This window comes from Rhinolophus sinicus, chromosome 4, assembly GCF_057876585.1.
Source record: "Rhinolophus sinicus isolate RSI-liver-muscle chromosome 4, RSI-T2T, whole genome shotgun sequence".
Classification (NCBI taxonomy): domain Eukaryota; kingdom Metazoa; phylum Chordata; class Mammalia; order Chiroptera; family Rhinolophidae; genus Rhinolophus; species Rhinolophus sinicus.
This window is the reverse complement of record NC_142504.1, coordinates 85977615-85989616: the sequence shown is the minus strand read 5'-3', so window position 1 is coordinate 85989616 and position 12002 is coordinate 85977615. Positions and strand designations below refer to the sequence as shown.

The 12002-nt window shown below is 34.6% G+C and overlaps 1 protein-coding gene across 1 annotated transcript in view; it reads left to right on the top strand.

The window, feature by feature from the left end:
* The window catches only part of CCDC178 (coiled-coil domain containing 178), a 325057-nt gene that overhangs the window by 103021 nt on the left and 210034 nt on the right, over positions 1–12002 (top strand). The window contains exon 17 of the mRNA XM_088797614.1: positions 4150–4309. Within this exon, the coding sequence (XP_088653740.1) occupies positions 4150–4309 (160 nt within the window). The remainder of the gene's footprint in view (positions 1–4149; positions 4310–12002) is intronic.

The window sequence follows — 12002 nt, the reverse complement described above, 5'->3', positions numbered from 1 at the left end:
TTAGTAGTAATCAGTTGGTTCAGATTTTTCTGTTTCTTCTGGATTCAGCCTTGGAAGATTGTATGCTTCTAGGAATTTATCCAATTCTTCCAGATTGTCCAATTCTTTGATGTATAGTTGCTCATACTATTTTCTTAAAATTTTTTGTATTGCTGTGTTGTTCGTTGTCACTTCTCCATTTTTATTTCTGGTTTTATTTACTTGGGTCGTCTCTTTTCCTTGATGAGTCTGGTTAAAGGTTTGCCAATTTTATTTATCTTTCAAACAAAACAGCTCTTGGTTTCATTGATCTTTTATATTGTTCTTTTAGCCTCTATTTCATTTACTTCTACTCTGATCTTTATTATTTCCTTCCTTTTACTCAGTTTGCATTTTGTTTGCTGTTCTTTTTCTAGTTCCCTTAAGAGTAAAGTTAGACTGTTTATTTGAGATTTTTCTTATTTCTTGAGGTGCACCTTATTGCTATGTATTACCCTATTAGGACTGCTGTCACTGTATCCCATAGATTTGGGGTCGTTGTGTTTTCATTTTCGTTTGTCTCAAGGTATCTTTTGATTTCTTCCTTGATTTCACTGTTGACCCATTTATTACCATACTATTTAGCTTTCATGTGTTTGTACATTTTTCAGTTTTTTTTCTTGTATTTTATTTCTAGTTTCATACCATTGTGGCCAGAGAAGATGCTTGATATGATCTCAACCTTCTTAAATATATTGAGACTTGTTTTGTGGCTTAACATATGGTCTGTCTTGGAAAACGTTCCATGTGCACTTGAAAAGAATGTATATTCTGCTGCTTTGGGGTGAAATGCTCTAAATATATAAATTGAATCCATCTGGTCTACTATGTCATTTAAGGCTGCTGTTTTCTTGTCAATTTTCTATCTGGGAAATCTATCCAATGGTATCAGTGGAGTGTTAAAGTCCCCTACTGTGGTTGTGCTACTGTCAATCTCTGCCTTTATGTTGGTCAATATTTGTTTTATATATTTAGGTGTTCCTATATTGGGTGCATAGATGTTAACTAGGATGATGTCCTCTTGTTTGATTGATCCATCTATCATTATGTAGTGTCCTTCTTTGTCTCTTATTATAGTCTTTGTTTTAAAGTCTGTTTTATCTACTATAAGTATTGCTACTCCAATTTATTTTTTGATTCCATTTTCATGGGATATCTTTTCCCATCCCTTTCCTTTCAGTTTATGTGTGTCTTTCGATTTGAGGTGTGTCTCTTGTAGACAGCATATGCATGGGTCTTGTTTTCTTTTCCATTCAGCTACTCTAAGTCTTTGGATTGGAGTATAAATCCATTTACACTTAAACTGACTATTGATAGGTACATAGTTATTGACATTTTATTATTCATATTTTTTATCTTCTTTGTTTGTTTCCCCTCTTCTTCTTAAAGAAAGCCTTTTAATATTTCTTTTAATACTGGCTTGGTGGTAATGAATTTCTTTAGGTTTTTTCTTCTCTGGGAAGCTCTTTATTTCTCCTTCAATTTTAAGAGATAGACTTGCTGGGTAGAGTAGTCTTGGTTGTAGGCCTTTGTTTTCCATCACTTTGAATATTTCCTGCCACTCTCTTCTGGCCTACAAAGTTTCTGTTGAGAAATCAGCTGATAGTCTCATGGGCGCTCCCTGTAAATAATTAGTTGTCTTTCTCATACTGCTTTTAGGATTCTCTCTTTGTCCTTAACCTTTGCCATTCTAATTATAATGTGTCTTGGTGTGGGCCTATTTGGGTTCATCTTGCTTGAGACTCTTCACTTCCTGGGCTTGCATGTTTATTTCCTTCACCAAGTTAGGGAAGTTTTCAGTCATTATTTTTTCAAATAATTTCTTGATCCCTTGCTCTCTCTCTTCTCCTTTTGGTACCCCTATGATGCAAATGTCATTATGCTTGATGTTGTCCCACATGTCCCTTAAACTATCTTCATTTTTTAATTCTTTTTTCTTTTTGTTGTTCTGATTGGGTATTTTCTGCTACCTTGTCTTCTAAATTAATTATTCGATCCTCTACTTCATTTAATCTGCTGTTGATTCCTTCTAGGGTATTCTTCATTTCAGCCATTGTATTCTTTATTTCTGACTTTTTCTTTATGGTTTCTATGACCTTCCTTATGTATACTCTCTCTTTGTTGAAGTTCTCATTATGTTCCTTAAGCATTATTATAACCAGTGTTTTAAACTCTGTCTCTGTTAGATTGGTTACCTTCATTTTATTTAGGTAGAGCTGGAGGTTTCTCCTGCTCTTTTATTTGGGATATGTTTCTTTGTTTCCTCATTCTGGCTGCTTCTCTGTGTTTGCTTCTGTGTATTAGATAGATCTTCTATGTCTCTCAGTCTGTGCCAGTTGGCCTTCTATAGTATGTATCCCATGTGGTCCAATGGTGCAGACTCCCTGATCACCTGTTCATGTGTTTCAGTAGTGCCCCTTGTGTGCGTTGTGTGTATTCTCCTGTTGTAGTTGAGCCTTGATTGCTTTTGGCATATCAGTGAGTGGGACTGACTTTCAGGCTGACTGGCAGTCAGGATTGGCTATGTTTCCAGTGTATGAGCTGCTGTGTGGGGGCTGACCCTTCAGAGGGGGATTCACCCCAGTAGCCCCTTGTGCCTGTTGAGATCATTCTTTTGGTGTGCTGCTTGTGGGTCTAACAAGGTAGTGCTCTGGTGTGGTCTGAAGCCAACCTCTGGGTGTGTTGTTTCTGATGTCTCTTGGGAGGGGCTCCTGTGCAGGCCTACTTCGTCCTTGCCTGTGACTGGCCCTGGGCACCTGGTAGGAGCTACAGTGCTGTTTGTGGTTGGTTGCTGCCTGTGCTGGACCTGGAGGCATGTAGGCATGGCCTCGCTGTGAATCAAGGCCGGCTTCTACCAGTATTGGGCCTCAGGCAGCTTAGCAAAAAGGCCCAGGGCCACCCTAGGCCTGTTGCCAGCTGCCAGATGCCCATAAGTCTCAGCTGTTCAAAGAACTTCTTTAGATGTGTGGGCTGGGCTGGTTGACCCAGTATTGAGAGTGTCCTGTGAGATGCATCCCTAGCTGGGCGGGGCAGGGTAACAGGAAATCACGAGGAATGGCTGGTGGTTTTACAAAGTTAATGCAGATTCAGTTTTTGCAGCAGTGCCAAACCTGATACCACTTCACAGAATGACCTGAGAACACCTTGGCTGGCCACTGCTTGCCTAGGGCCCACAGATCCTCGAGAGCCACCCAAGAGAGGCTGCGGCAAAAGTTGCGGCTGACTGCCCACCACCAAAATTTCTCCAGGCTACTGCCGCCCTTCCACTGCTGTAAAAAACTTCCACAGCTTGTGGGGCATGGCAAGCCACCCAGGAGCTGACAGTGCCCCAGGCGATGCAGCACCAGCTGGGCTGGGCGGGGGCCCAGGCTGTCTTCAAGGTGGTGCATGCCCTTGGATTATACCAGAGTAATGCATTCTCAGATTTCACCCTTAGTGGGAGGGTTCAACATAGGTAATATGGCACCTTCCTGTAGGGTACATGTGAGGCAGGCTCCACACAAGGACAGTGGCAGCTATCTCTCCAGCCCTTGCTCCGAATCCACACAACTCTGTATGTCTCTTGTACTTCTTGAGTTGCCACCCCTCCACTGGAGCCAAACTGTTTTCAAGCAAATGAGTCTGTTTGTTGGCCCTTTAAAAGAACACCTGGGTTTCCAGCCACCTTCCGTCTGATGGAGTCCTTGCTAATTTTCACAGCCAGATGTTATGGGGACTCCACTTCCCGGCACACGACCCCTAGGCTGGGGAGTCCTTATGGTTCTGGGACCTCTCCCTATTCAGATGGGACCACCACCATGAAGGTGTCCCTCCTAGTGTTCAACCACTACCTGTGGGTTTAGGTCAGCCCATTTTGCATCTCCTCCCTCCCTACCAGTCTCAATGTGGCCTCTTCTTTATATCCTTAGTTATAGGGATTTTGTTCAATTAGTCTTCAGCTAATTCTTGAGGTTGATTGGTCCTTGAGGTTGTAATTTTGATGTCATCCTGGGAGGCAGCAGGCATAGCATTTATCTAATCCACCATCTGGGAACTTCTCCTCAATATTGAGTCTTTTAAAATGTATCATAAGTGTATTTTAGGAAATAAATTGTAAATTGATTAGTGGTAATTGCAATTCTTTTTTCACAGGAACCAATTTTTAACTATGAGATTTAAAAAGGAACATGCACAAGCTATGTATAATCATCTCATTAGTGAAAGGAACAAATGTAAAGAGAGAATCTATGAAGAAGACCAGAGACATAGACTTCTCATTACCATGAGGCAAAAAACTCTGGAAGATATTAAAGTGAGTATTATTTTTTGACTGTTTCAGAATGAAGGAAATATAGTGATAGTCATAATAGCAGCTAGTTTGAGGCACTCATTTTTCATCTTGAAGTAACAAAGATGTTTAAATTTAAAAAACAAATCTGTTAGCATAATAAATGTGCAACTTGTCATTTTTTTCTATGTAATTATAATATATTCGTACTACAATATTATACTTTTTAGTGCATTTTATGTGCACTGTCATTTTTTACTGCACTTTTATTTTGAAGGCTAATGATGTAAAAGTATAGGTTATATTTATTACAGAGCCATTTTTATATTTTTAATGAAAGATGAGAGAATAGTTACATTTTGTTTCTGAATAAACATACTTTGAATGTTTACTTAGCACTTTTTTGAAAAATAAGAATATTTCATGTTCTTGTACTTTAGAAAAATTTTGCATATGTTTTAGTTTCACTGTAAACTTACTAATTAGAAACAGGAAAATTATATGATAAAATGTACTTTTTAGATCTCAATACTTGTTAAGCTTTATAAAGCTATGCGTATTACATTTTTATATAAAATATGACTAAGTGATATACATTTACTGAAGTTATTCCTATACTATTTTACATTTTGTAATTATTTTTGTTATATTTAATTGCAATAATAAATACCAGGGTTTTTTCAATTTACTTATAAATATTACATATTTTTGAGAGAAACAGTGGGAAATTACTTCTAAAAAATAAAGAATTCTACCAGATTTTATTGAAACTATTTCCTACAAAACTATTAAAGATTTATGTAATATCATAATATATTTTTATCAGCTATTTTTGATCCTGATATTTATATATTAAATTATAATATATATTTAATATATTCAATTGCTTTTTAAAATGTTTTCAATAACATTGCTAATACACTTTTTAAAAAGATTATCTGGAACAAATATACATTGAAAAACAAGTATGTGTAAATGAACATATCATCTTTAATGCTAGCTTTAATACCATCAAAATTATTAATGAAAGATCAATACTTTTATTAATAATGGTGCTAATTAACAGTCTTTCATTTGAAATATAGTCATTACATAGAAATAGGTTTTGTTTTGTTTTGGCCTAAAAATCTGAAAATAATTGGTGCCATCTAGTGGCAATAAATGATGCCTCTTCTTGGAGGAGTTCCTGGGACATTGACGGCTGAATCTCAGATATGTGAGGTATGAATAGCTGGGGGAACTTAAACTCAAATACACCCCTCAAAACAAGAAGACTTAAGTTATTTGCTGACGTAAGTATCATTCCACACCACATATTTTATCACAGCAGTAGAATTAGTTGTTTGAATTTAACCACATTTTCCAATCGTACTGGTGCTGAGAACACAGTGGGATTTCAGTAATCATTTATTGACTAGCATTTCAACACTTTAATGGAACAATAATAAGTAGTGAAATGGCAAAATATGGTCAGCAGGAGAGAGACAAAGGAAAAATCCCATGTAACTATCCCCTCAGTAACTGAGATTTGTACTTCTTTTCATCCAAAAGCCTGTCTCTGTCTTCCCATTCTGAAGTGGACCTATCCACATTCACTTGGATACATCACTTTTTTTTCTTAGCACCAATCTCTTTCTGAACTTGTTTTGTTCATTTTTACTTGTTTTTTGTCTGCCTACATTCTGCTGTAGTAATGTATTTTCTATGAGGAGAGGAGATTTTCTGTCACATTCTCTGTATCCTAAAAACTCTGAACTGTGCCTGGCACAAGGGAGGCACACAATGAGTACTTGTTGAATGACTGAATGAATAAATGGATGAACATATTCTTATTCAGTAATTTTGTTGCCAACATACATGATAATGGCTAAAAGCTGGAGCATGTCAGAGATAGTTTCCATACTGCACCAGCATTGTACTTTAGAGAATACTCATGCTGTGTGCAGACGCTAACTCTTCCTCTCATTCTCTCTCTCCTTGATAATGCTTGAGAAATTTACCATTTAGTCTGTTCTCTCTAGGTGAAAATTGTTAAATTGTCTATTGCTTTCTAACAATTAAGGATTCTGCTAAATATCTCAATAATGCTTTTCAAATAACCTTGAATTAATAAGAAATTGTCTCTAATCAGTGCTGGCATAACTCTTTATTATATACATTCACTGTATGTGATCAGAAGCATGGAGTTTGAACATGCAAAGTTTAGAGATTGATACATGCCATCATTAGTAACATTGTGTATTATTAGAATCAGTTATTGGTGTTAAAGAGTGGCAAGACAAAGAGAAAAGCAGTTAGTTACCAACAAGGGATCCCCCACAAGACTGTCAGCTGGTTACTCAACAGAAACTTTGCAGGTCAGAAGGGATTGGTACAAAATATTCACAGTGATGAAAAGCAAGGGCCTATAATCAAGAGTACTCTACCCAGCAAAATTATCATCTAAAACCAAAAGACAGATAAAGAGCTTCCCAGACAAGAGAAAGCTAAAGGAGTTCATCACCACCAAACCAGTATCACAAGAAATGTTAAAGAGACTTCTTTAAGAAGAAGAGGAAGAAAAAAGATCAAAAATATAAATAACAAATGACAATAACTACATATCTATCAACAATTACTTACAATATAAGTGGATTAAATGCTCCAAACAAATGACAGGGTGGCTGAACAGATATTACATATGCTACCTATAAGAGACTCACTTTGGAGCAAAAGACACACACAGACTGAAAGTAAAGGGATGGAAAAATATATTTCATAAAAATGGAAATGAAAAAAAAGCTGGAGTTGTAGTACTTGTATCAGACAAAATGGACTTTGAAATAAAGGCTATAACAAGAGGCAAAGAAGGACCCAGTAATCTCACCACTGGGTATTTAGCTGAAGAAATTGAAAGCACTACTTCAAAGGGATATGTGCATCCATATGTTCATTGCAATAGCCAAAGTATGGGGGCAACCTGGGTGTTTTTGTTCATCAATGAATAAATGGATAAAAAAGATGTAGTGCATATACAATGGAATATTACTCAGCCACGAAAAAGAACAAAATCTTGTCATCTGCAGCAACGTGGATGGATCTAGAGGATATTGTGCTGAGTGGAGTAAATCAGACAGAGAAAACGAAATGCCATATGATTTCACTTACATGTGGAATAAAGAACAAAATGAACAAACAAAAGAGAAACAAACTCAAAGATACAGAGAACATTTTGATGGTTGCCAGATGAGAGTAATGTTGGGGGGATGGATAAAAAAGGTAAAGGGATTAAGAAGTACAAATTAGTAGTTACAAAACAGTCATGGGGATGTAAAATATGGCATAAGGAATATAGTCAATAATATTGTAATAACTATTATATCAGATAGGTGCCGGATTTATCAGGGTAATCATTTCTTAAGTTGTATTGATATCTGATCACTGTGTTGTACACATTAAACTAATGTAATGTTATATGTCAACTGTAATTGAAAAATAAAAAATACATATATTTAAAAAAAAGAGCGGAAAGACAATGTGATTCTTCATAGAAAACCTATTCTCATCCCTTTTTAGAAATTGGATAAAATAAAAATTTGTAAATGTATGTGTAAGGTAAAGCACTGCCAGAAAGAATCCAGTCTTATTAGGCATTATTATAAATGTTATAAATGTGGTGTTACTGTTCTGGGGTAACCCCTCTGGGTAAAACAGTTGATCACAATAATGGATCACCTGAAGGAATTGTTTAATAAAAGCCTTTATGAAAGCCACAATGGAATTAATTGAGGACTGAGAAAACACACCGTTGAATTAGAAATCCAAATAGCTAATACAATAGATTAAGACAAAATATGCACAATGTTGATAACATATACGTATAATGTGGTTCTGGAATTAAATCCAGTTGTTTTCAATAGACAATTCATGTCAGATATCTTTAAATGATAGATTTGTTTAAATGTTATGGAGATTTTACTAACTGCCTATAATTTGCAAATGCAATTGCTTAAGATTAAAATTTCAGTATAACATCTAAATATATTAAGCAAATGCTAACATATATGAAGGGAGAAATAGATAAAAATACAATAATAGTAGGGGACTTCAATACCTCAGTTTCAACAATTGATAAATTGTCTAGACAGAAAATCAATAAGGAAACACTGAATTTAAACGACACATTAGACAAAAAACAGGCATATGTGGAACATTCCATCCAACAGCATCAGAAGACACATTCTTCTTAAGTGTACATGGGACTTTCTCCAGGACAGAGCACATATTCGGTCACAAAACAAGTCTTAACAAAATTAAGAAGATTGAAATTATACGAAGAATCTTCCAACCACAATTGTATGAAACTAGAAATTAATTAACAGGAGGAAACTTGAAAATTCACAAATACATAGAACTTGAACAACACACTCCCAACAAACCAGTGGATAGTCTTCAGAGCCCCAGCCCTAGAAGTCACCAAGCTGAATATAAAAATACTGAAACATAATAATGTAACAACTTGTATACACAGATTCTGTCTTCAGATATTCTCTAACACATTCCTTCAAAGCTTTTATGAGCTCCCATGGCTTCAACTATCAATACAGTGGCTGACTCACTGATCTTCTACTCCATTTTTACTCCCTCTCCCAACCTCTATCTCCACATGGTGGATTATTAGGTGCATGTTTCCACTTACGTAGTCTGTCAGGTCCAAAACAGATCATTTCAACAAAGCTAGTCATAAAAAATTATTTTCATTATAAATGGCACCATAATTATTCCAGTCAACTAGTAACACACCACCTCCTGTATATTCTGTTCTTTTATTTGCACATCACATCCAATTTGACATCAGTCTTTATTAAGTCTCTAATCCTCATTCCTTCTCATTATTTTCTTTGATTACAAAAGCACTTTCTTATGACTTAAATAAAAGCAACCTGTGCTTTTATTTCACTTCAATTCATTCTGCATAATACTAATTGATCTTTCTATAGCCTATCTCTAACCATACTGCACTCTTTGAAAATTCTTCATGTCTCCCACTGCTTTACAAATCAAGTATAAACTTTTAAAATGGGTCTTCATGACATATCCCAGCCTACCTTCTAAACTTTCATCTCTGATTGTTTATCTGCATTACTAATATAAGAGCACATTTAGATGGAAATTTGAAACAGTGATATAATAAAAGTAGAATGTCTCCACTTTATACTATTAAAAACAATAAAATCAAACCACAATAGTCAATATACCAAAAAGTAATACTGACAAAAGTAGAAAGGTAGTATCAACACAGAAAGCATTAAGCAAGATGATAGAAGCAAGAACCAATAAAATTACTGTTAATATATAGTTTAATTAAATTACTAAATCAGAATGGATTGAAAAAGCAAAATTACCCTACATATTGCTCTGTAAAGGTTACAAATGGACATCTGAAAACTAAGCCAGAATAGTTGAGGATAAAATGCAAAATTAAATTAGTCAAACAAAAAGAGTATGTGTTGATAATATTAACTTTAAAACAATACATAGGAGAGAATTGTCATATAAAAAACTATGATCAAAATGGTCATTTAGAAATTATGAGTTTGTACACACTGAATAACATGAACTACAAATATATAAAGCAAAACCCACAATTAATTCATGTAGGAAACCTCACACTGTAACAATAGACTGCTACGTTCAAGTAGACTGAAATACAGGAATTTATATGACATGGAAAGTAATCTGGTTGAACTAAACATTTCATTAATTTATTAGCTTATAAATTATGAAGCATAAATTGCAGTGATAGCTGATAATCCCATGCAAATGAAATAAAAACCATTTAACATAAATGTATTTATTTCTTCCTATCTTTATTGAAGTATAATTTAAATAAAATTGTATATATTTAAAATGTACATGATGATGTGATATATATACATTGTGAAATGATTACCACAATCAGGTTAACTAACACATCTATCACCTCACGTAGTTATCTTTTTTGTATGTATGGTAAGAATGCTTACGATCTACTCTCTTAGCACATTTAAAATATATAATACAGTGTTATTAACTATAGTCACCATGTAATATAGAAATTATTCATCTTATAACTGGAAACTTGTACTCTTTGACCAGCATCTCCCTATTTCACCCACCCCACTGCCGCTTGATAACCATCATTCTACTTTCTGTTTCTATGTGTTCAATTTTTTTTGTTTGTTTTAAGATTCCACAAATAAGTGTGATTATACACTTATCATACATCTATCTCTGTCTGAATTATTTCACTTAGCATAATGTCCTCTAGTTTTGTCTATTTTGTTGCAAATAGCAGGGTTCCTTCTTTCTCATGGCTGAATAATATTCATATTCATGTGTTTTATTTTCTTTATCCATTCATCCATTGACAGATACTTCAATTATTTCTATATATTGGCTATTATGAATAATACTGCAGTAAACAGGAGAGTATACATATCTCCTTGAGATACTGATGTTATTTCACTCAGATATGTACTCATAAGTGGGATTGCTGGATCATATGGTATTTTTATTTTTAAAATTTTTTGAGGAATCTCCGTACTGTTTTCCATAATGGCTGTATAAATTTACATTCCCACCAACAGTGTACAAGGGTTCCCTTTTCTCCACATCCTCACCAAGACTTATCTCTTATCTTTTTCATAAAAGCCATTCTAACAGATGTGAGGTGATATCTCACTGTGGTTTTGATTTGCATTTCCTTGATGTTAGTGATGTTGAGCACCTTTTCATTTATATGTAGGCCATTTGTATGTCTTCTTTGGGAACATGTCTATTCAGGTCCTTTATCAATTTTCAGTTGGATTATTTCTGTTTTTTGTTTGTTTGTTTGTTTTGTTTTTTGCTACTATACTGTATGAGTTACTTATATATTTTGGATACTAACACCTTATCAGATATATGATTGCAAATACTTTCTCCCATTTGGTAGGTTGTCTTTCAGTTTATTATTTATTTTGTTGTGCAGAAGCTTTTTAGTTTGGTGTAGTCCTACTTGCTTATTGTTGCACTTGTTTCATATCCTCTTTGTGATTTTCATGTGAAAACAAATCATTGCCAAAACCAATATCAAGGATATTTTTTCCCATGTTTTCTTCTAGGAGTTTTATAATTATGGATCTCACATTTAGGACTTTAATCTATTTCAAGTTAATTTTTGTGAGTGGCGTAAAATAAGAGTCCACTTTCCTTCTTTTGTATGTGGCTATCAGAGAGTATTTTACTTTTTTCTGTCCTATTTTGATGTTTGTTTGTTTGTTTTTCTTGACCAATTGTTTGGGCTAAGCCTTTCAGTACTATATTGAATACAATTTGTATGAGAATCCTTGTCTTGTTATTGATCTTAGGAAATGCTTTCAGTTTTTCATCATTGAGAATGAAGTTAGTTGTGGGCTTGTCATACAGTCATACCTCAAGATATTTCAAGTTCAGTTTCAGACCACCACAATAACGTGACTATTGCAATAAAGTAAGTTACACCAATTTTTTTTGGTTTCCTGGTTCATCTAAAAGTTATGTGTACACTATACTACAGTCCATTAAGGGTGAAATAGCATTATGCCTAAAAAAGTGTACATTCTTTATTTGTAAAATAATTTATTGCTAAAAAATGCTAACCATCATCTGAGCCTGTTGGAAAAATGACACCGATAGACTTGCTTAATGCAGAGTTATCACAAACCTTCAATTTGTA